The sequence below is a fragment of the Lepisosteus oculatus genome, chromosome 2 (assembly GCF_040954835.1).
Source record: "Lepisosteus oculatus isolate fLepOcu1 chromosome 2, fLepOcu1.hap2, whole genome shotgun sequence".
NCBI classification, from domain to species: Eukaryota; Metazoa; Chordata; class Actinopteri; order Semionotiformes; family Lepisosteidae; genus Lepisosteus; species Lepisosteus oculatus.
The window spans coordinates 15,068,908-15,092,616 of NC_090697.1; the positions used below are offsets into that span (position 1 = coordinate 15,068,908).

Consider the following 23,709-nt stretch of genomic DNA (forward strand, 5'->3'; position numbering starts at 1 on the left):
GAAAAATATTATTTTAATGACAGTTGACCCAGCTGCTTACTAGCTTTGAGAATCAATGATCATAAAACATTTTTCAGATATTTATACCATTAGAAATTATCAGCAGATCACATACAGATCCCCAGATTTCACTTGTTTTATTCTATATTAGAAAAGCTTGGAAGCTCAGTTTGATCAAGGAAAATGTAAGATGTTTATTTAATAATTGACTCACTGTCTCACTCGATACTTTACTCACTCGAAAAGACAGCTGTGCTAGAATTATCTTATATTACAGTCTGAGATAAAGAAGGTTTTTAGTCCTAATTAGGTCCTCTTTTGGATGATTTGACTGTGACAAATAGGGGGTTAAGTAAATAGAGAATTACAAAAAATTACAAAAAAAAACAAGCAGGTTAATCAGTAATTAAATAATTATATCCCCCAATTTGTAAAGATATGCCAAGGATATACCTAAGCAGTTGGTATAATTAGAGGCACTTGAGTTCTTTGTTCTCTGGCACAGCTTTGGGAAAAGAGTAATAAATCAGGCACAGTGGGTTCAATCATTATTTATTAATAGGGACAATACCACACAACATAAAATGCAACATACAGGCTACTCTATTGACAAACTAGGCACCTCGCATGCCTACTTCATGGGCAATCAGAAAAGCCCCTGAATGCTATCAAGTATTAAAATTATATACTATAAAACACCTACTGTACATAGGCCAACAAGGTTAACCTGCCTTCTAAACTAAACAGAACATGACCTACAGTTAAATCTGGATGCCACAAGTGAATAGGAAACCTACAGTATCTCTCTATTTAAAAAAATGCATCCACTAACCAGGAGAGACTGCTTTTAACATAGTGATGCTCTATACAGGAAATAAGATTTTCCTAAAAACAACAGTATGGCAAACCGTCTTAAAAAGGTTCAGATGCTTATCTTGAATCTGGTGTTAAAAGCTTATTGGAACCAGGACCTCCTACCTGGACCTGTCTCTTCTCTCTCTTTGTGCGTCCAGTATCCATCCTTCTGCCTTCTTCCCTTCTGCTCTTTTCTTTTTATTTTGTTTTCCTGAATTGTTGCTGATGCTTAATGATTTACTCAGAAGTTAATTAACTAAACTAATCCAGAGGATTCCATTGATCACTGTGACACCCCACAATTTAGCAAGCCCCTCAGTTCCTTTCTTGGTTTAAAGCTTCCAGTAACTGAAAATGTTGATACTACTGTAGTTTGATGTTGACCATTGTCTTAGGACACCTCAATAGCTACTCCCATTTACTGTAAAAATTCATAAGGCAATTGCTGAAAGTTCTTTTTGGAGGAATGGTAATACTCTGATTATATTTCTGTTATTAAAACAAAGAAAAAATCCCACACTTTGTGCAAGGTATCAGCCCATATCCCTAGTTTGCTAAGTTGCTATCATGCCAGCTGGAGGTGTACATTATATGATCACATCAGATCACTGTAATCACTTGGGTTTTATTAAAGGCTGTCTGGTCCCTGACAATGTTCAACACCTTCTGCATATTATACAAACGACTAGAGTCGTTGTCTCACCCTTTGTCATTCTTTCATTAAATTAACAAGCAGCCAAAGTTCCACCCAATTAACAAATTCTAGAGGCAGTTTTCAAGACTGCCCACTTTTATTCTTATTGTTTGGCTTGACTTTGGCTACCTGCTACTCTTAACCCTGTTATAATTAATAACTCTCTACATTCTATATTGCTTTACTGAGACTATACTCTATATAAACGTCTATATATAACATGTCTTAATTCTTGTCTCATCTGCTGACTACATTCTGCGATTTATGTTTCTTTATCAGAGTATTATATCAGCATTACTACAATTAAACTATACTCTAAGGCAAATTGGTCTACACCTGACTGTGTTCGTGGTCAAACACCTAAGATACTGTACGTTGTTGCTGAGATGTGCAGCTTGTAGTCTACATAATGGTAAACAATGTGTTTGCAGTTCCTTAAGGAATACAGTTCTTTAATTCTCTTCAGCTCCAGGTTTATATCTCCTTATTTATTTTTAGTCTATTAGCCTTTCTCTCACCTAGATCACTGAATATCACAGAGTTCCGATATAGATATAGAAAGACAAGCAACTGCATATTAAACAACTTACTCTACAGTGAAAAATGTCTGCAAGAGGTCTGGTTGATTTTGCCAAACTTGTTTTATTTTATCTAATCTTCTCATATACTGTAGATTAAAAGACATGGATTATAAGGGATTTCATTTAGAACTTGTAGACTATGATTTGGACCCATATTTTCTAAGACATGGCATAGAAAAATTTACAAGAGACATTACGTATATTTTCTTTTTTTTTGCAATCATCAAATTATTACGGGCAATCACCATTCTCTTTTTCACTTTGAATTGACAAAGGAATCTTGTACTACGACTGCAACATGCGTTTCTGGGCTCTTCTTTCTTTCTTTGTTTACCTTTTTGCAATGTGTGCCTATGGCGTTGTCTGATGGGAAGCTTATTGTAACGCAACTGGGGCTCAGGCGGGCGCCCTTGCCGCATCTGGTCGGCCCAAAGTACAGGTGGCTCGAACCCGGGACTTCCGCGTCTCTCTGCAGCGACCTAGCCCCGTGAGCTAGAGAGAGATCTCTCTACAGCCCAGTAGCTGTGGTCCTGCTATCACAGGGAAGGGCGGTGACGTCACCCGCTCTGGTACGCCGGCTCTTACACACTGCTTGTCGGCCGTAAGCGTTACATTATCTACACAAGCAAATATATCATTTGTTTAATAGCAGGAATAAAAGTGAATGGCTTCTTCTTTTTCTTTTTATTACAGGTTTCTTACAAATCCTCACCAACACTTACCATTTGTAATACAATTTAAATAATGCAGATGAGAATACTTATTTGAGAAATATTTGGGATGTCACAAATGTTGCCCTCTAAAATCCTCTTGTAGTTGGTGTCTTGGGTAATTGTTACTCCCTTGTCTATGTTATGTCTAGGGGGCACTGTAGAACATTTTTATACATGCCTGGGGCATGTCAAGATTTGTTTGGTTTTGGAATCAGGTTTCTTTCTACTTGTCCAATAATCTAAACAGAGATATTGCCCGTTCATGTTTTGTGCTTTTGCTGGATGATGACTCCACATTCCCTCTCCTTGCATCCATGGATCCTGTCCCATTTGATCCATGGTGCAAGTGGGAGGGTGGTTTAAGTCTGCTGGACATACAGACAAAGCCATTTTGTGAAACTTTGAAAAGAGTTAGGAATTGGGTAAGGGGGAGGTGGTGTAGGGGGTGATGTTTGTATATGTACTTTTGCACTATGTTGTGTTTAGAAAATAGAAATCATTGTTCCACCAAAAGAGAGTATTATGGAAGTTCTACATGGACACATGTATTAAACTTTTAATGCAGCCTTTTATCAAGTGACTTTATTCAAATGACTTTTCTGTTTATTTAGATAACATTTTATATTTATATTTTTGCCAATATTATATATTTTGAGTAAGAAAGGTTTGGAATTAATATTATTTCCTGTAATTTATATATAATTTAATGCTTATCATGTAGGACCATGACTTTTTTTCAGAATAATTTTTAATGCTTTGTCTTATCACTGCAAAAGCAAATGTATCCTCAAGGACACCAAATGGAACATGGGAATGTGAGTTCGGATAATTTCCTTTAGTCATGACTGCAGGAATAGTTGATGTCCGGCACCATAATTAGGTTATGTATTAAAATTAAACCTTGTGTGATTTTCTTATTTGCAATATTTGCAATATTCTAGATTATATGGGGCACCAGTCACGCAATACTAATAACACTTGGTTTCTCTAAATATTGAAATATGTTAATTTTTTAATATTTTGCTCTTTGAATTTTAAGATTTCCATACAGTAGATGTCATATGGGAGAGGCCTATAGAACAAAATGTGATAGAGTACTTTATAAGACAATAAGCCCATTAAGGAGCAAGGACTGTGTCTGGTTTCCTCCAAAACACAGCCAACAGAACCATTTGCCTGTTGTTTCCTCTGACTCCCACAATACATGCAGCTGAGTTAGTGGCATTCGGAGGACTGATGTACAGTAGTTGTCACTGACAAAAAAATTCAGGTGTGTAGGCACATGGCCAAGGGTAATGTTGCGTTGTACTCCATGGGACTCCATATGAATTTATCCCGTCCAGAAGTAGCAATGAAAGCCCTCTAATGACAGCACAGACTCAGGCTGTCAATGTCTGGACTGTAGAACTCAGCCTACGCTCTGAACAAGAACCTTTATTCTATGCGCCACTTCAAAGCCCCAGTGAATAATGTTGTTTATTCTGAAACACACATTGCCAGTTTTAATTGACTTTACATAATACCGTATTTAAATGTATTATGAAAAAGATTTTGGGGAGTGTGACTATATCCTATGGTGTATATTTTTTTAGCTGTTCTGAATTTCTGAGGGTTAATTTTTTTTATTGCAAAGTCAATATATTCTCTATGTATCAAAATCACCATACTTCTATCCACAAAATTTTGTTTTATTTAGCAACACAGAGGATTCTTAGCAATAAATCAAATAAAAGATTCATATAACAAATATTCCTTACAAGAAACTTCACATCTGTAAAATTATTACGGTTTTGTAACCTTTCTTTCACAACTCTAGAGCTGTCACCTTTCTAGTGAACCATAAATATGTATTATTTACTTATCGTATTATTAGGTGCATCATCAAAAGCTAAAAGCTAACGCAGGGGCTGATATAGAATGAACCCTGGTTCCAAATGCAGTCTCCCTCAGTGTGACCTGACAGGGCAAGACCTTGATTTATTTAGAGGGCAATGGAATGGAGCTGGTTGAGTGGCATTTTAATGTGGTTTTGAAATGTTTGGTCACAAACACTATTGATCAGGAACAGACCACCACAGCTCGAAACACATGAGAGCTATACTGCTGTCAGATCAGAATGAGTTTTTCATGTGGGCTCGGATTAATGAAATAATGCAGAGGTGCAGGGTTTAGACTATTAAGTAATCCTGGTTTTAGGGGATTCTGTCTGTATCTATGACTGGAGGGTGAAGGTTGATTCAAGTCTGGACTGCAATGTGTTAAAGCTAGGGTGTTAATTTTGCTCCCTCAACGATATGTAACTGGAATATTAAGAAGCTAAAATATACATTCAATTATGCAAAACATATCAACAGATAACTAATTTCAGATATGCCGTACTTTTTGTTTAAAATTACTATGCAATTATTTTCAATTAGAAGTTGGCTGTTGCACATTCCTTTATTATACTAAAATAGTATAAAACATTTCCGATCTATCTGACTTGATGCCAAGGAATAGCATATAACAGCAGAATTGTATTTCTATTGACTCATTATTTAGTATGCCAAATACTATTGTCTCATAATATTTCGGTACAATGCTGTATTCAAATTCCTTAATGTGTATCACATACTTGTACAAATGAATATGTCCAGCCAGGATGTATTAGTCTAAATTTCAGCACCTATGTCTGCCTTCTACCTTGTTGTTTATTCAAGACCCTCCATACTGCTTACACAAGGCCAGACATCCCTCTGCGTGAAAGTCTGTGTGACACACAGTTCTGCGTGATTGTGTGTGCCTGTTCACATGTTTTCTCATCTGTGTCAGACTCCGAATTAAGCTGGCTGGACCTGCAGCTAACAGAATTGTTTGATTGGGGACTGCTTTTGGACTTTCAGCTTTGTTCTTCATGAATTAACGACATTCAGAACCCACATTCAGGGTTCATGTTGCAAGACACCTCTTGTATCTAGGCAATACTTTGAATCAAGCTTGTCTGATGAGCACCAAGCCCTCAGCAGCAGGGAGCCTGTATTCAACCACTCCCCCAGCTTGACAGATTCAAGAAAACAGGCTTAGGCTGGATAGGAAGGGGCGACTCCATAAGATGAGCCATGATTGATTGCTACAGGTACAGTGGTTTGGAGAACCTCTTCTTGCCAATCATTAGTTAACAAATGAGTGCTAGGTACTTGTCTGATTTAGCGATAACAAGGAGCAAATGTAGTGAAGTACTGTAGCAAGAGCCTCAGTGTCCTAATGTTGCAAATCTGGAAAAAATGACTTCCCACCCTTGATCATCAAAACTTGTTGTTTGTGCTTTTTGTCATTGTTGCTCAATTTATGTCCCTTCTGCTGTCTTTAGTTTAAGCTTACAGATTGAAGTTATGTGAGTGAGGAATAATGGTTTCTTGTGGCCACTTAACTTTTAAATAAAAGAGTTTTCCATTTTTTCCATATTCACTATTGAATATGAAGAATTGAAGAAGAAGAAGAAGAATTGAAGACAAATTTCTCTTCTTCTCAGAACACATAGATCATACAGTGAATGTAAGACTTCACTCGAAGAGATAAAGATGTCCAGTATTTTTCTCATGGTAATTTAAATCTAATACTACTTATTAGCTCAAATTAGTACTGATCCTTTTCTGAGTGGGAAGGTATAACCATTTTCTACCACATAAAAATCAGAATCAAGAATATTTCATAGCTGAATGACTTCAAACTAACCGTATGAAAAGCATAGCTATAGCACAGACAGACTGCATAGACATGGCTGGTTTCCTTCAAAATAAACCCAGTGTTATATGCCTATTTTATTTGTGCATATACAGTATTTATATAACATGTATAGTATATCATATTTAAAAAGGCCATACATATTTTAAATAGGCTCCAGGGAAGTAAAATAATCGTCTAGCAGAATGTTTGTTTTATTTGAGTATTCAAAAGATTTAGGATAACATGATCAAATGTCTTTTGAAAATACAGATTATCAACATCAAATTTGTCCTGATCTTGGCAGAACAGTCTAAAGAATGAACTTTATTACTTGCAGCTCAGATATACTGCAATTAATTATTTTTTAAATCTCTTCTACTGTGTATGACCCTGGAGTTTTCACTGCTCATTGACTCTGATCTTCCCTCTCACTGCACATTTCTGTGCACTGAATAATGCCAAAATGTGGAGACAATGCATCTTTGTGAATAAACTATTATACACGTAAAGTATACACAGTATTAGCATTTAATAAGTAAAATGCAGCATGTTTTGAACAAATGCTTACATTTAAATCTCAGAACTTCAATTACATGTGGAGAGTCTTATGTATATCCACAAAATTATGTAGTTCAAATATGCAAATTAATTTCTGAGCATATTATTAGCACATTTCCTTATTTTAATTCTGATTTGTTAAAGGATTAGACATGTTATGTTTGATTAAAAAATGTTTACCACAGACGTCTCATCAAAGAACATTATTGGCCGTTTATGCTGCTGTTATTGTAAACAATAAAGTCAAATGTAATGTCATCTTTCAGCTGTAAAACTTGTTTTTACAAGATAAGGAATTGACTTGCAATTGACAGTTATTTAAAGAAGTACTACATTCATGTAGTCTTTACAGTTTGTACCACCTTATGCAGTCGGTACCACTTGTTTATAGTAAAAGAGGTAAAATCCATAACAGAACCACAGCTCATGCTGGATTCTGTAACATTAAGCAGACTAGAGAGCATGTGACTGCCCCCTGGATGGGATGCCAGTCTATCACAGAGAATACCTCCCAGCCATGCTGGTCCCCACTTATACAGCTGGGTGTACTGGAGCAAATGGGGTAAAATACCTTGCTCAAGGGCAGAACAGCAGTGTCGGCAGTGGGGACATGACCCTACAAGCTGTTATTTATGATGCGAACAGTTCACCGACTACTCTACACCACCCCCGTTTTGTAATGCTTCGGAATTATTTTTCTTAGTTTACAAGAACACCAGTGTAAGAAGCATGATTATTTAATATTTTAAACTAAAAAATCAGTTCTGAATTTGTCTTTGGAGAGTCTGTTTCCAAATGCCATGCAGTTGCAGATACTGGTGCTTTTTGCACTGTGTTACCTTAACTTTTTCTTTAAATCTGTCCCTTTGCTGTTTCATCAGTGGGCTTATTCCCAGCTGCAAATAAGCACTTTCTGTGAAAATAAATTACCTCAAGTTCACATTATAACTATACATAATTGTACATGGAGCTACACACAGCAATTAAAATACAATTGAACAATAGCTAATGATTATGGTATAATTAAAGACCTTTGGTTAAATAAACTTTAATTTCACTTTTAGTATTATAGTTACAAATTAAGCAGTATTGATTGTTAATTATTTAGAAATAACTACATACAGTATCTAAATACAATTGCAAGTACAGTATCTAACACATCAAAAATATTCAGTATGTACTGTAAGATGGTGACTTCATTTCACAAGTACTGGATTTAAAAAAAAAAAAGGAATTCAACTGAAAACAAGAATTTTGCAAACTTCACAGGGCATGGTCATTATAAGCTGAATAGGTGAGGTCACTAACCTCCATATTATTTTTGCATCCCAGTGTCTACGGCTGTCCTTTGGCAAAGAAAAGAAAAACGCAAGACAAACAGTCCCAGGAGCCAGCATCGAAGAGGAAGCCATTTATAGTGAGAATGGACAACTCCTCAGTAGATGAGTGTTACGAGACAGATGGCACAGAGGAGATGGATGAGAAGGAGGAGGAAGAGGAGGAGGAAGACGAGGAAGAGGAAGAAGAGGAAGAAGAGTACTCTGAGGACAACGAGGAGCAAGGCGAGGAGGAGGAAGAGGGACAGGTGGAAAGAGGGGAGGGAGAGGAAGGGGAACAGGAGGAGGAGGAGGAGGAAGAAGAGGAGGATGAAGAGGAGGATGACGAGGAGGACGAGGATGATGAGGACCAGGCTCACGAGCACGGTGAGGACATTTCATATATCTAGCATTCCACTGGACCTCAATTTTTAGGTGGTTTGTATAAGAGATGATATTATTACAATAGCAGCACCAATGTTTGTTTAAATATTGATTTGTCTATTGATTTTCACCCACTGTCCCAGTTTTAAACTTATTTGTTCCATCACTAAAGTGTAGCACCCTCTGACAGGCTAAACTGTATATAAGGTGAATAGTGATATCAGTTCTTTGTAAATTACTGCTGTTATTATTATTAATAATAATGAAGTTAATAATAACGCAATCACTCATTGAGCTGACACTCTCAAACTGCCAAAATAAAGTTTAGTACAGGTGATAATGAAAGCCTGACTAGAATTCAAACAGGACACAAGGGTTATCATTCTTACTCAGACGGACTGAACTTTAATGACCACAAGTAGCAATTGACCTGATTTATTTTCTGTTCAGAAGATGTCGCCTACTATAAAGCAGTGTAACCTGCCACAACACTGAGTTGGTTTGGGTTTTATGCTCAAGTATGGGGAGAACCATGTTCATATTCATGGCCCTTGTACAATCTACTGCTCTACTAAAATTCTTCCAGCAGAAACCTGGTATTTCCGAGTATATTCAGTATTGAAAAAAAGGCAAGATCATGTTTCAAGATAGTATAACCGCTACTATTCAATTACATACAGTAAGCAGTACTGTACATTTACTGTAACTTGAGATGACTCAGGTTACTTATGGTTGACAATACAACAGCCTTTTGTTTATTCACAATTTTCATCATGGTATGTTACCGAGTTTAATTTGGTGGAATCAGTTGGTAGACCTCACAAATGGCATATTTTTTACACACCAGGCGAGTTGTGTTAAGAATGCAAAATTTCACTTTGACAGCTAAAATCATGTTAATGAATGTAGAAGTCCAGTTTTACTGTATTATTTATACATTACATTTATTGTGGAGGGAGCAGTTTGTTCCATGGTAAAACATCCAATATGGCAAAACTTGTAACTACAAAAACAGTAACGCACTGAAATGTGTGTGTAAGTAAACATTATTTTGAAGATTTATGCTATTGAATTTATCTAAAATACTCAAATAAATCTTCTGCACAATATTATGGACAAAGTATACTATTTAAAAAAAAACTTAAATTAAGATATAATGATTTTCTTGCACATTTTTTATATTTTCATGTTGGTCTGAAAAAGCATTATATCTCTGAGTATTTAGATTTTGTACAGAAACAGTCCATGCTGAAAAATGTGTCTGACAAAAATGTTAATCAAGGTCACCATACAGTAGGTGCTTTTTCAATAGCATTCTGAGTTTAACATTAAAAGAGTAAACCAGTCATTTCTGTTTAGCACTGTGGAAGAGTCACAGTAAAAAAGTGCTTTTGGGCTATGTTTTACAGTATGTGGCCACAGTGAGCCATAAAAACATACTGGCTTTTAAAAGTATATACCAGCACTCTGCCACAATATACTGTGTTCATAGTATTACTTTAATTTAAATTATTTGAACATGTCACTGTCTATTTACATGTAAGAAAACTAGCCACCTAATCCAAAACATGGCAAAGGATGAAAAAGCAAAAGGCAATTGTGTCAAATAAATTAATAACAAGTCAGTAATGTGTTTTGTTGCTAAAAACCTATGGTAAGGCATTCTGGGTGAGGGATTCTTACTGAGATAAAGTCTAGCCAATACAGCTCTGTACAATCTGCAAAAGAGGTCTCAGTAGATTTAATGTTTCGCTTTTACCCATAGCATCCTAAGCAAGGATTTCTTTTAACAACTTCAGTTTGCCAGCCCCTGTTCTCTATCTTTCTTGACAGCAGCTTCAAGACAGATTAACAGTGACGCCCATCAATGTACTGTAATTTATTTATTTCGCATGTACTGCGTTCCCACCAAGGGGCATCAATGGCTTCACTGTCTCTCCCTTAGCTGGATGGGGGCTACATAAGACAGCATCTGTTTCTCCTCAGGACATCTGTAGCACCTCATTTCATCTACTAAGCCAATGTATTTCTGACCTTGACAAAAGGGTCTAGTTGCCCCAATACCTAGGTAATTGTTTTCAAAGACTGTTTCTTTTTTAAAAAAATAAATCTGGTTTCAAGATATACAGTATATCAGTAATAATAATGTATCCTGGCCCAGTATGATGTCAGTTAATTGCTGATGAGGTAATATGGCCTTGCATGGTCTCATGGTCATACCCTTAGCTGTTTCTAACAGTTACAGTACAGCCACAGCTCCGTCTGTTCCATCAAGGGCCCATGGGATTGTGCTACCTGTTTATGAAGAGTACCCACTTGAAGACGGCTAGTCTTGTGCAACACAGTCTTGTGCAAAAACGGTCAAACCCTGAGATAAACATCATGATTCCATTTGTGAGTGCACAGGGCCTGATATTGTTAAAATACAATTTTTGTATTTCTTATAAAATATAGTTTCTTCTTTATGTAACATTTCATTGATCTACCAGACTGTCAATTAATTTGATTAATATTGGTAATTTTTAGAAGAATCATGTTTAGAAATAATGAACAGCAGCAGCCATTTTCTGTGCCATTCTACAGCTCTGTCAGCCTGTTCATAAAACCTTACTAGTCTTTTAATTCCTTTTGTGTTTATTTCAATTTTGTCTTTAAAAAAAGTGTTTCCTGAAGTGGCCTGTTTTTCAGACATTGCATTTTAAAGTTGACAATTACATTTTAAACTTGACAGCTATAACAAGCTTTTTGTGTCAGAATGTGTTTTGTCGTTTATATCATTACTCTTCACTCTCTTAAGACTCACTGTTATTGTTTTCCTTCTTATTTTATTAACACATTAGATCAGTTCTGTTTTGTAATGTAATGTAAAAGTGAAGTTCCATTTCAGAGTTATTTGTATAAATGTATTTAAAACTTTGGGGGCTGATTCGGTCTTGATACAATATCATACTGTGTATACATTCCAACATTAAGTTTTATGCTTCATTATATGTTTTATGTTATAGAACAAAAAATAGATTTGTTTTAATTACTTTGAAGCTGCTCTTTCTTTGTTGTTATCTGTCATATAGAGAGCAAATGTGAAAAGGAGCCAATTTATTACTGAAGCCATCAGTGTGGATGATGTGCTCTTATCTGTTTAGAGCAGCGATAGTGAGAAGGTAGCTGAAAATAAGCCAAAAATTGGGTGCTTCAAATTACTGACAAGTGGGACTCGGTAACCTTTAACAACCTGCCTGACTCAATTTAATGCTGAAAAGATTTCAAAGATTCACTCAATTGCACTGTAAATCTGAGGCACAACCAATAATAAGAATAATAATAAGAAGAACAGACAGACATTAATTATACAGCCAGCAGTTACAAAATGCAGGGCTTTTTTTGCGTTTTTTTAGGTTGTAAGACAGAAGTGTTTATGCAACAGTAGTTATTTAAACATACATAAAGTGTCTTTTTGGATTGTGGATTGTAATTGTATTCCTCTGAGTAACACCAGTCATATGTATTATATAGTAAAACAATTTTCGAAGCATAGACGCATCAGTATAATTTTAAAAGATATGTCCCAGATTATTATATGAGGACTAATAATGTGTATTTTGGAGTGACTATACGTAGATTTTGATTCTTCCTTCCAAATTTGTATTGGTGTGTAACCTGTGAAAGATCCTATGGCCTCCTTTTTAAATGGTTTGCTCACAGTGTAAAGATTTTCTAGTCTCTGGATAATTAGAAGGCTTTTTTATTGTCCATCAACATGACTTTTGAGAAGCTATTTATCAGCTCAGTAGAAATATTTATTAAACTATTGAAATTGTCAGAGTCTTGACACTTCATACTGTAGCTAGAGTCTTTAAAACGTCCGATGCCATAGAAATTACAGAAATAAAATGTCCTTGAAGTTCATTTGAAAGGCCATTGAAGTATTTCCATGTAGATATCTTGGTGTCATTTCATTTTCCTCTATAGAAGCTTTACAGTACTCATTACATAAATCATATTAACCCTATCTATACCGCTTAATGTTTTTCATTAATATTTTAACCCAGAGAGCTCTTTTAAGTCTCTGAAGACTGTGTATCCAGTCATGATTAGCAGCTATACACTGGGGCCTGAGATAAGATTTAACATTGCCATTATAAAAATCCTCTTTTGAAAATCAACTCATTTTTTCTGTCCAACAGAAGACCATCAAAGCTATTCCAAATCCAACCAAATGGCAGAGAAAGATGACAATAACAATGACGAGTATGACAACTATGATGAACTGGTGGCCAAATCTTTGCTGAACCTGGGCAAAATTGCAGAGGATGCTGCCTACCGTGCTATGACGGAGTCTGAAATGAACAGTAACTCCTCCAACAGCATGGAGGAGGAGGACGACGATGAAAACGACAAGAGTGTCAGGAAAGGTGAGCTCAGCTTGGATGTGGACAGCGATGTGGTGCGGGAAACCGTGGACTCTCTTAAACTTCTGGCCCAGGGGCATGGAGTTGTGCTGTCAGATACCCTGAATGGCAGGGGTTACCTGGAAGGGGTTGGCGAAAGTAATAATAACAGTTGCAGTCGAAATAGTGGTGCAGGAATGCAGGGCAAGGCCACCAGCAACGGGCAGGTGGAAGAGAGTGATGAGGAGGTGTGTCTCAGCAGCTTGGAGTGCCTGAGGAACCAGTGCTTTGATCTCGCCAGGAAGCTGAGTGAGACACAGCCAGCAGAAAAATCGCAGCAGCCACAGCTGCAGCAGCCAACGTATGCTGACTGCCAGCAGAACGAGGACGAAAGGTCAGGGAGGACACTGGAGCGCAACTACTCAGACATGGTCAACCTGATGAAAATAGAGGAGCAGCTGAGCCCAAGGTCAAAGACCTTCTCTAGCTGTGTCCAGGAGGATGGCTGCCAAGACAGGGACGAGGACACAGCTTCGGTGACCTCTGACCGCTCGGAGGAGGTTTTCGACATGACCAAGGGGAATCTGTCATTGTTGGAAAAGGCGATCGCCCTCGAGTCAGAGCGTGCGAAAGCCATGAGGGACAAAATGGCCATGGACGCGGCCAGGAGAGATAATATAAGAATGCACGATGAGCACAGTCCCAGGCAACATTGTGGGGATGAGAGGAAAGCCAGACTCCATGATGGCAGCATGAAGAAGCCATACTACCCTAAAGGTAAGATGGCATTTTCCTCTATTGCGTAGCCCTTTACAAAATACATTTCAAAGTTATTTAGACATATATATTTACAAACATTGCAATAATTTGCTGTTTTGTGATGCTTTTTTGTGTTTTGCAGCATCATATTTCTCACCAAAATTTGATTTGCAGGATGTCTGTCAGAGGTGGTTGCTCCAATTTTGAAATGCCAAAATACTTTCCAAACTAAACTCAAGTGAAAAAGACATTACATTTATCTTTTGTATACTATCACTTGCATCATGTATATACTTTCAGACGAATTTGAGAACAATCAAGAACAATTTTGCCCTTGAGCAAGGACTTTGGAAATTAATGGATCTGAATGGTTTTAGTGTTTGTTGATATTTGCAATGCTGATATTTGCAATGAGTACAGATTGATCAATCAAAAAGAGTTTCTGAATGTTTTCCTTATGGTTGAATGCAAGATACTTATTTACTTGGCTTCAGGAACATTGTGATTTTTACGCCTGTAAGGACTAAACAGCAAAAAGTAAAAGCAACTGTAATTGCATGGCTTTCCTTTTAAAATCATCAGTATTCTTTTTCTAAAATGAAATATATATAACTGGCACCAAATTTTACTTTTTGGGGTCCCTCAAAACACTGTAACATAAAAGAACAATATAAGTTCTTTTAATGATCCAGATAATCATACTCTATGCTCTCTTATGATAAGAAGGTTCATGTTTGGCTGGTCATGGTCCTTGATTCTGAAGCTCGTAGTTAGAACTGAATCCACACTTTGGAAAAGAGGACTTCATGATAACCCCGGGATAGGTGTTTTAAACCAGTTCACAAATCCAAAACTCAGTAGTTGCAGTGGTGAATTACGTTTTTAAAATAGGTTAGCATTGCAACATTGAATGTTTGGCTTGTCAGGCATAAGTAATGGCAAACCACTCAGAGTTTTAGAGCTGTGAATCTCATACCAAGGACCAGCTTTGCTGTAGTACATAAATAAGAACTTTGTAAAACATAAAGTTTGTACTGGAAATAAATCTTTCATGTAATAAATAGCATTATAATTTGAGCGTTTTAGGCGGTGCATTTAGAAAGTAGCCTTTATTCCCCAAAAGGTAATACTATGGTTAAGGTAACATATTTTGGTGGTCAGATTGGAATTTACACTGTAATGATAACAGTTCTATAAAAGCATTCTTGTACTGTATAACGATTTTCGTACAACACCATAGATGAACACCTTTGCTGATTTTTAATGTCCAGTCTTTCCTCAGAGGTAACAAAATCATAACAGCTGTGAAACCATGTGATCCATTCATTGAGGCCTGTTTCTGCATGGCAAGAGAAGAATGGTTTCAGTTAGATTTTTTACTGGCACTTTTTAACTGAGTATTTAGCCATTTTTAAGGTAATGCTGATATAAAGTTTGACACAGACAAAATAATCTTTTAGCTTTGTGGATGAGTAGAATAAATAATGTAAACGATGAGGGGCACCTAACAATATGTTATTACATATGATTGTTCAATGATTAGCTGTTACAACACTTTAAGGTAGTGCCCATGTACAGTTTACTTTGAAGTGCTGTGATCAAGATTTTGAAGATTCTGAGCAACGTGAATTAAAGGAGTAATTTAATGACAGGAGTAGTTGAATGACAAACTTGATTTCTTCTCACCCAAATTAAGCTGTAGTAATAAAAGTTAGAGCTGCTCTAATACTAAAAATCAGTAGTGGATACTTCATAAATAAATGATGCTTATGATGTGCTTGTGATACGGTATGCTTTCATGTTATATATTGTAACTCCTGAAGATGTTCAGGATTCTCCACAGCAAACCTTCTTTGTAAAAGAAAGAAATGCATGTTAACATGTACAAAATATTTATATTTTGGAGGTTTTGTCGTTCGTCACAAAGTGATGTCATGAAGGTTTAAAAAATATTTGGATTAATGTTTTATTAAAAATGTTTAAGCAGTTTGTTATTATTTTAATAACATGTAAAGAAATCATCAATACAGTGAATCATCGTTGTCTCTCTTAAAAATAATGTAGATGCTTAAAACAATGTGTTGCAGAATCTTCTATATGATAGTAATTTCAAGGCAAACTGTTTGTGAGTCACATTAATATTACAGGAATGTGCTCAGCGAAAAGCGACTATAGTGTTCTAATTTTCTAATAATGATAGATGTCCTGTAGTACTATCACGGAAAAATGTCTTTTCCTTATTGAAATAAAGGAAACCTAGGCTGTGAAAGAGATAACCACTGATACTTATTGCCAAAGAGCAATCATATGTGTAAAATATGTGTAACTGATTGTCTGGGGTGGGTGGCATCATGATTTATAAAATTATCATGGCTCGACAGTTATTGATGAAGGCCTTCTCGCCTAAAAACTAAAGATGCCGGATAGGAATTGAACTGCATCAGAATGACCGATAACGAAAGACAGGGCCACTGACTGCACATTAATTATCCTAAGATGGTAAGGTAATGGAAACCATTTGCTATGCAAGGCATGGTCTTTCCTCGGTCACAATCAATATCTATTGCTTTCTAATATGCATTCCACTTCACTGGTTTTCTTCTCCTGTGAAGCTGCAGTGAAGTTGCTGTTGTCTACTGTAATATGAATTTCGTATCACCAAATGAGCCATTCAAGGAGGCAGCAGTAAACCCGGATGGAAGAAGCTTTATTGTTTAACATAGAGGTATGTAATACCAACAGAAACCTAATTCAAGAATAGACATCAGTAGATAAAATCTTTATTTCTTGTATTTGTATTATCCACCAGCCTATACAAAATGTCACTCCTTTCCAGTGTAAGAAACCAACACACACATGGGAAGAACACACAAACTCCACATAGAAGGTGCTACCTTGCTGAATTTAACACAGGACCTCAGATCTGTGAGGCAGCAGTGCCATATCACATTACCTCTCTGAATTGTTTTATATTGTTGAGTTCAGTACACTATGTGTGTATTCTGACAGCTAGGCAGATGGGATATATCTGGTACATTGCCAACAAAATGCAGACAGCATGTTTCATTATTTGGCACTGGAAATGTACATAGCTATAATATATGAAGATAGTTTTGCCATCACCACGTGTTTGAGAAGGCTACTGTCCAGAGAGATGTATGTGGTACAGTAAAGAATGATGTAAAGTGTCTCAGAGATAAAAATATAAAAAAGGTTTGAGACAATTAAAGAGAAATGGCTGACATATTACATTAATATTTCGCTCTGGTTTTCATCAAGCAAGAAATCAACAACATGCCTCAGGCTGATGAAAGACACATTTCTGTATTAAATAATATTTCCATAAAAGAAGCAGAAGTGTTACAGATACTAGATGCACTAAATAAATCTCCACAGCCTGATGGTACCAATTGTATATAAACAGACAAGAAATTTTATTTATACTGTAGATGTTAGCAACTGTTGACTGTTGTTCAGGACCTGGGTAATACCCATTTAATGAAAGATTCCTAATGTAGTACAAAGCCAACTCAAGTAATTATTGCCCAAATAGTCTTACTTCTATTGCATTTAACGTTATGGAAACGATAATTAGAATTAAACTGCATCATCTCTAGAGTGTATGATAATTGAGTTCTGGGGGACACTTAGCAGAAATTTAGAAAAACCTTGTTGAAAACAACTTGTTAAAGCCCCTTGAACAAGCAACATCGGCAATGAATACAAACAGGGCCTATGATGTGGGTATATTTAGATTTTCATTGGGTTTTTATAAAGTTCCACATGAAAGAATGATTCTCAATTTGCATGCATTTGGATTAAGAGTTCGTTATTATATAAAAACAGTACAGATAAAGGGAAAATTAGGGTAATGCTGAGTACCACATGGATGTGTATTAGGATTGCTGTTCTTTTTTCTTTAAATCAATGATATAGATTCTAGCATAGTTTTGGAAACAGTTGTGTTCACAGTTCATGGTAAAATAAAAAGAATATATATTCAGATATAGTTCAGGACTGGGGAAACACATGGAAGAAATTTAAAGTAGAGGTTAGAGTGGGATGTGTCAGTGCTGTAAAGAAAGAACTAGAAATTAATTGAGCAATGAAAAGTATATGGAGAAAGGAAGAAGAACCATATGTTTCAGGGGTGCAGGAGTGTAGGAAACACGGGGAGAGAGAAGAAATAAGAAGCAAAGGGGAGGGGTTGGAAAGACAAGAAGAAAATGTCAAAAAGGGCAGGGGGAGATGAAAATGGGGTTCAAGAAATTGGAAAAATGGTTGATGTATTCTTGAAAAAGTGTTGAAGACAGCAGTTTGTAAATGAATGGAGAGATTATAAAAGTATGAATTGGTCATTGTGTGCTGAAGGAATGTGTGAACCAAGTTTAAGAATATTTTGGCTTCTGATATCTTTCTGGAACAGGTGTCTTTGAAACCCTATATAATGACATTGACAGGCAGAGCAGTCATGGTTAGGAGAAGTACTGTAAAATGGGAGACTGTCAGCTTGCTGAGAACTTCCTCACTGCTCTGACATGTTTCCTGAAATGGACAGTCAGCCCTCTTCTTTTTGACCAGTAGAAATGTTGAGATTTCTGGACTAGTGTGTTGTTTGCTGGATAATCTTGAAACAGAGGTGGCTTATAAATATATACTTATAGGTTCTCATTTGCATGTGACACAGCAGCTCTTAATGTAGAAAATTGCATAGTGTAACATATACGTAACATAGACATAAAGTACTGTACCTGTATGAATATGAATTCTGCAACAGACTGAAAAAGACTCAGATGTTTATATACCATTTTCATTGTTCAATGTGTGGAAACAATAAAAAACAAAACATAATTAAGATAGATCATTTAAATGGCTGAAGTTAAATGGTGGGGGGTGGGGATTTTAAGTGGCTTTTGTAAAAGACCATTGAAGAGGTCTCCAGCCTGAGTCTTGTCACTTACTGACTGTGACCAGCAGTCAGCAAGCAATGGAGCACAATTGGCTTAGAGTCAGTGAAGGTGGGATGAAGGTGGGATAAGCCCGCAGGGCTCTCTTAGTTCTTAACAACATGATGAACCCTGTAGCCTCCCAGACACTTGCAGGCATGTGGTACTTTCAGTGAAGAAGCTGAGACATGAGACAGATCAGGTGGGTATAACACTCATAAGTAGCGACTCTAAATTTAAAAAGGCATTTAAGATAATGGACACTTTTCTAGTGTAGTAGTGAGCTGTTAATACAGTGCCTTGCAAAAGAATTTGCTCCCTTCCAATGATGTCCTATTTTGTTCAATTACAAAGTATACACTTCCTTGACAGTGCGGTGGCTCTGTGGCTTAGGATCTGCACCTGTGGCTAAAAGGTTGCCTGTTTGTATCCCGTGGCCAGCAGAGGAATCCTACTCAGTTGGGGCCCTGAGCAAGGCTCTTAACCCCAACTGCTCCAGGGGCGCCGTATTAATGGCAGACCCTGCGCTCTGACCCCAAGCTTCTCTCCCTGTCTGTGTGTCTCATGGAGAGCAAGTCGGGGTATGCAAAAATAAATTCTTAACACTAGAAATTGTATATGGCCAATAAAGTGATCTTACAGTATCTTTTTTAAAGCAAATATTTTTAAATAAAAACTTGAATGCTCACAGTGAATACTTTCATGAGTGAAATCCGACATGTGAAAAAAGATGCGCAGCTGTACTTGCTACCAAAGGTGCTTCCACTGAATACTGACGGGGAAAGAATACTGTACCAAAGTTCTCTAAATATTTAGTTTTTGATAATTTATTTTAGGTTTTGCTGATATTTAATTTACTGCATTTCACACATAAAAGTGTCCAGTTTGAGCATTCAGGTTTTGTTTATATAATTTTATATCATTTACCGTCATCATATGAAAAAGTTTTTGTGATCAAAGCAACTCAATTCACATTCACATACAGTATGGTATGATGAATAGGTTTCATTTGTTAACCGCTTATTGATTCTACCAAATTTGTCCAGATTTCGTTTGAAATTAAGCATGGAAAAAGCATGGCACTGCATAGCATAGCTCAAGAGTGTTGTAAATGGGTAATGGGTATGTGCCTCCTTTCAAAATGAACAACAGCCTTATACAGTATGTGACATTGATGAATGTACCTTGTTTACCATAAATATGCTTTGTTGTGTTAAATTCCAGAACTACAATAGGTTAGAACATGATTTTGATTCCAGATGCAGAAGTATAAGTGTTTTTTGCAGTGTCTGGATGGGTCTTATCATTAAGGGATGACGCTGGCATTGATACTGCTGTAAGAAAAGGATCGCCACAGGTTTCAAAATATTGTTGAAATACTGTGCCGATGTCCTCTGATGACAATTAGCAGCTGAATCATAAAGTTGACATCAGTAGCCAATTCACTACATTTACCACCACCAAAACGCTTTGTTTTCTTCAAAATACACCTATTCTTTCATCACCAATGACAAGAAGAAACTCCATTGATCAGTGAGCACATCCCTTTGCTTGTTATTGTGTTTGACAAGTATGTTTACATGTACAGTAAACAAGATAATCGGTTGTATTAGTAGCCAAAGTTACTCCTGGAGCAAAAAATGATGCTTTAGAAGGAATTAGCAAAATTGTGGTTGAACATGGTTGAGCAGTCAATCATTTAAGCTTCCTACCAGTTGTTTTGTTGCCAAATTTACGTTGTGTTAGATTGACAGAACTGGAATGTATCAGAAATGTTTCCAATACTGTATGTTCCTTATGTCTTTCACAAGATATGCTGTTGTAATTTGTTTAAAGTTTGATGTTCCTGTGAGCCCTTTCCATATGCACACATCAGTGATGCACAAACTCACAAGCACACATTACTTACAATCTGTGTGTTGTCACTCTTTTCATCATTTTTTAGTTATGAGGTAACAATGAACACAGAGAGACAACATGAGCTCTAACATTTTTGCCAGCCATATCATAACAATTGGTATAAAATGGTAATTATGGCTGAAAATGTTTGGATTTCTATTTGGCATTTCTAATTGTATCGGTTTATATTAAAATACACATTACCATCACATTATAAAACAGACAGCTTCACTTCTTCTCTTGTTTTATCGCTTAGAGTTCGTCTGACTTTCATCCTGTATCTATTTACAGGACTGTCTGTTTCTGTCTGGGTTTATTTTACTCTGGCGCTAAGTGACCAAGATACTGGGTTACAGCACATTTAAAATTTAATTAGTGGTCTTTTTGTGTCATTTGCTTTTAGAGAGGTAATCATTGTTGCTTTTACATGTTGGGGTGAAAAGACTGAAATTCTCATTGTCTGTGTTCTAAGAGAGATGATCTTTTTGTCACCATTGTGGTCCCATTTGCAACCAAATCAATATGCATCAGAAAAGAGACATATTCAGAGTAGTCAGCATGACATTTTGCCTGTAGGAGCAGTACCAAAGTCAAATGTTAACTACAGGGGGTCACTTTAATGATATGCTTTAATGTAATCCCTTACAATTCATTTTTTGCATTTATAGTAATTTAATCTTTCTACCCTACAGTGAACATTCCTTGTGTGAAGTGTTTCACAGAAAGCTCATATATCAGATGCCATGAGAATCTCATGAAATAGTCCCAGAAAAAATATAGGAATTTCCTTTGATTGAATTTATTTTCTTTTAATATTAAACACATTTGACAGCTAGAAAGAAAACAAACATTGCATTATTACAAGACACCATTATGTTATTTCATGATATCTGATCCTTCATCAAAAGGTTACATTTTATTTTTTCAGCAACAATATCCTCAGGAGTGGGTTTAATTTTAAATATGAGGCAATTGGTTAAAACCAATAAATTAGTAATTTCTTTGTGAAAAACATTTATATCTCTCATTAACTCATTATGCTTCACCAAACCATAGAATCCATCTGCGTGGAGTTTGCATGAACATCAGGTGTTCGTGTTGGTTTCCTGTAGGGGCTCTTGTTTCCTCCCATAGTCCAAAATACTGGTATGTTCAGAATTCTGGGAAAATTGACCCTGCTCTGAGTGTGTGTGTATCTGTGTTTGTGTCTGTGTGTGACCTGCAGTAGACTGGCGTCCTGTCCAGGTTGTATCCTGCATTGCAGCCATTGCTTGCTAGGATAGGCTCTAGCTCCCCTTCAACCTTGTGTTAGATAAAAAGGTTAGAAAATAGACCACTGGATCTCCTCTCAAACAGGTTTAGTAATCTTTAATCTCTTTTCTTCCCACCTTAATTAAGGCTTGTCCTTCAGTCTTTTACTTTTTTTTAAAAATCAAGAATCACCACTTTCTGTATTAGACTCACCAGTTGCAAAAAGCCTGCACTGCACAGGGAGAATGAGGATGCAGACACAGTTTTCTGACATGCCCACCTGTCAAAGCCATTTCATTTCCATTGCCTTATGGGAGATTGAGAACTGTCTGCAGGAGTTGCAGGTGATCAGTGAGTCACAAACATTACTAAGACTACAAGCTGTGAGGACACTGCCTGACTAATGCCTTCCCCACACAACAATTGTGAGCCACTGCTTATTTTATTTATGGAGCTAATGTGTTTCTACACCTACATATCAATGGTTAACACTTTAATTGCGTTTTGAGGAACAGCTGTGTTGCATGTTGTTATAGGTGTTTTATATTACAATAGTTTCCATTGGTTTTATTAATGCAGTATTTTGACTTCCTGCAGGTACAATCTTTACCTTTAATATGAAGCATAGGAATATTATATTTCTCACATTCTTTGAGTTGGCATATAGAAAATAGAAAAATAACATCACTTGCACAGCATTTTTCTTTGATTTTATGTTTTGTTTTTTTGCTGTCTTTGATAAGAATTGCTCTCAAAATGCTAGCACCAAAATAAACTCAAAGCCAGGGCAAAAGGCCTTTCAGTTCGGGTGACTGAGTCTGGATATTTATGCACGTTGACTGGCAATGTCACATCTGGTTTTTTGCTGTTTGAAAAATTGATGTGCTATCATTTAGCAAAATTGAGACTTCCTACGTCCACAAGAAAACTGTATCTTGACATAAGAAATGACAAAGTGGGATTGCATTTTACACAACAGAATGGCAAATCATCTGTTTTTATTTTTGTTAAACATTTTTTTTTGTTTAATATTTTATGTCTAGGCCACAAACAGAAAATGTATTAATTGGACAGAGCTCACTCAAATCCCAGTGAAACAACTCCAACGTTTCTCTAGTCCCACACTTTTCTCCAATTTCCATTTAATCTCTTAGACAATCAGCACAGACCCTGTAACATATCAACATCTGGGTAGCTTGAAAGGTGCACTGTTTAGAAAACTATGTGTGCACTAACCCATTCTCTCCATGTTAATGCAGGGATGATTACTGTAAACCAAAACATTCTAAAATTGCCAAGTTTTGTTTAGACTAAACTGGCTATTTCAATTCGGGCAGCCAAATCAGTCCCTCAAATGCAGCTACTGTACCTCAGCGATTGGATATAGACTATCTGTGCCAAAACACGTCACACTGGCCAGATCATAGGAACAGGAGCATTGTAGCAGAAATTTATTTTTTGTGGAAAGTGTACTGTAAGTGTAAAGCACTGTTCCTGTTCTGTTATATGAATATCCATTATGTTTCATTATAAATAAAAAATCTGTGTTCAAAAAACTTTGTTTCACCGATGGCAGCATAAATATCACAATGTATTGACAAAAAAAACAGAAACCACTGGTTTGTTTGCCTGGAGCTGCTTAAAGAAATGCACTAAGAAA

General features: G+C 36.5%; 1 protein-coding gene across 14 annotated transcripts in view; it reads left to right on the top strand.

Moving 5' to 3' along the window:
- Window positions 1–23,709, top strand: part of LOC102691457 (myelin transcription factor 1-like protein) — a 163,318-nt gene that overhangs the window by 99,119 nt on the left and 40,490 nt on the right. For all 14 annotated transcript variants that reach the window (XM_015358181.2, XM_015358151.2, XM_015358140.2 and 11 more), the window contains 2 exons: window positions 8,439–8,809; window positions 12,991–13,971. In XM_015358181.2, coding sequence (XP_015213667.1) covers window positions 8,439–8,809; window positions 12,991–13,971 — 1,352 coding nt within the window. The remainder of the gene's footprint in view (window positions 1–8,438; window positions 8,810–12,990; window positions 13,972–23,709) is intronic.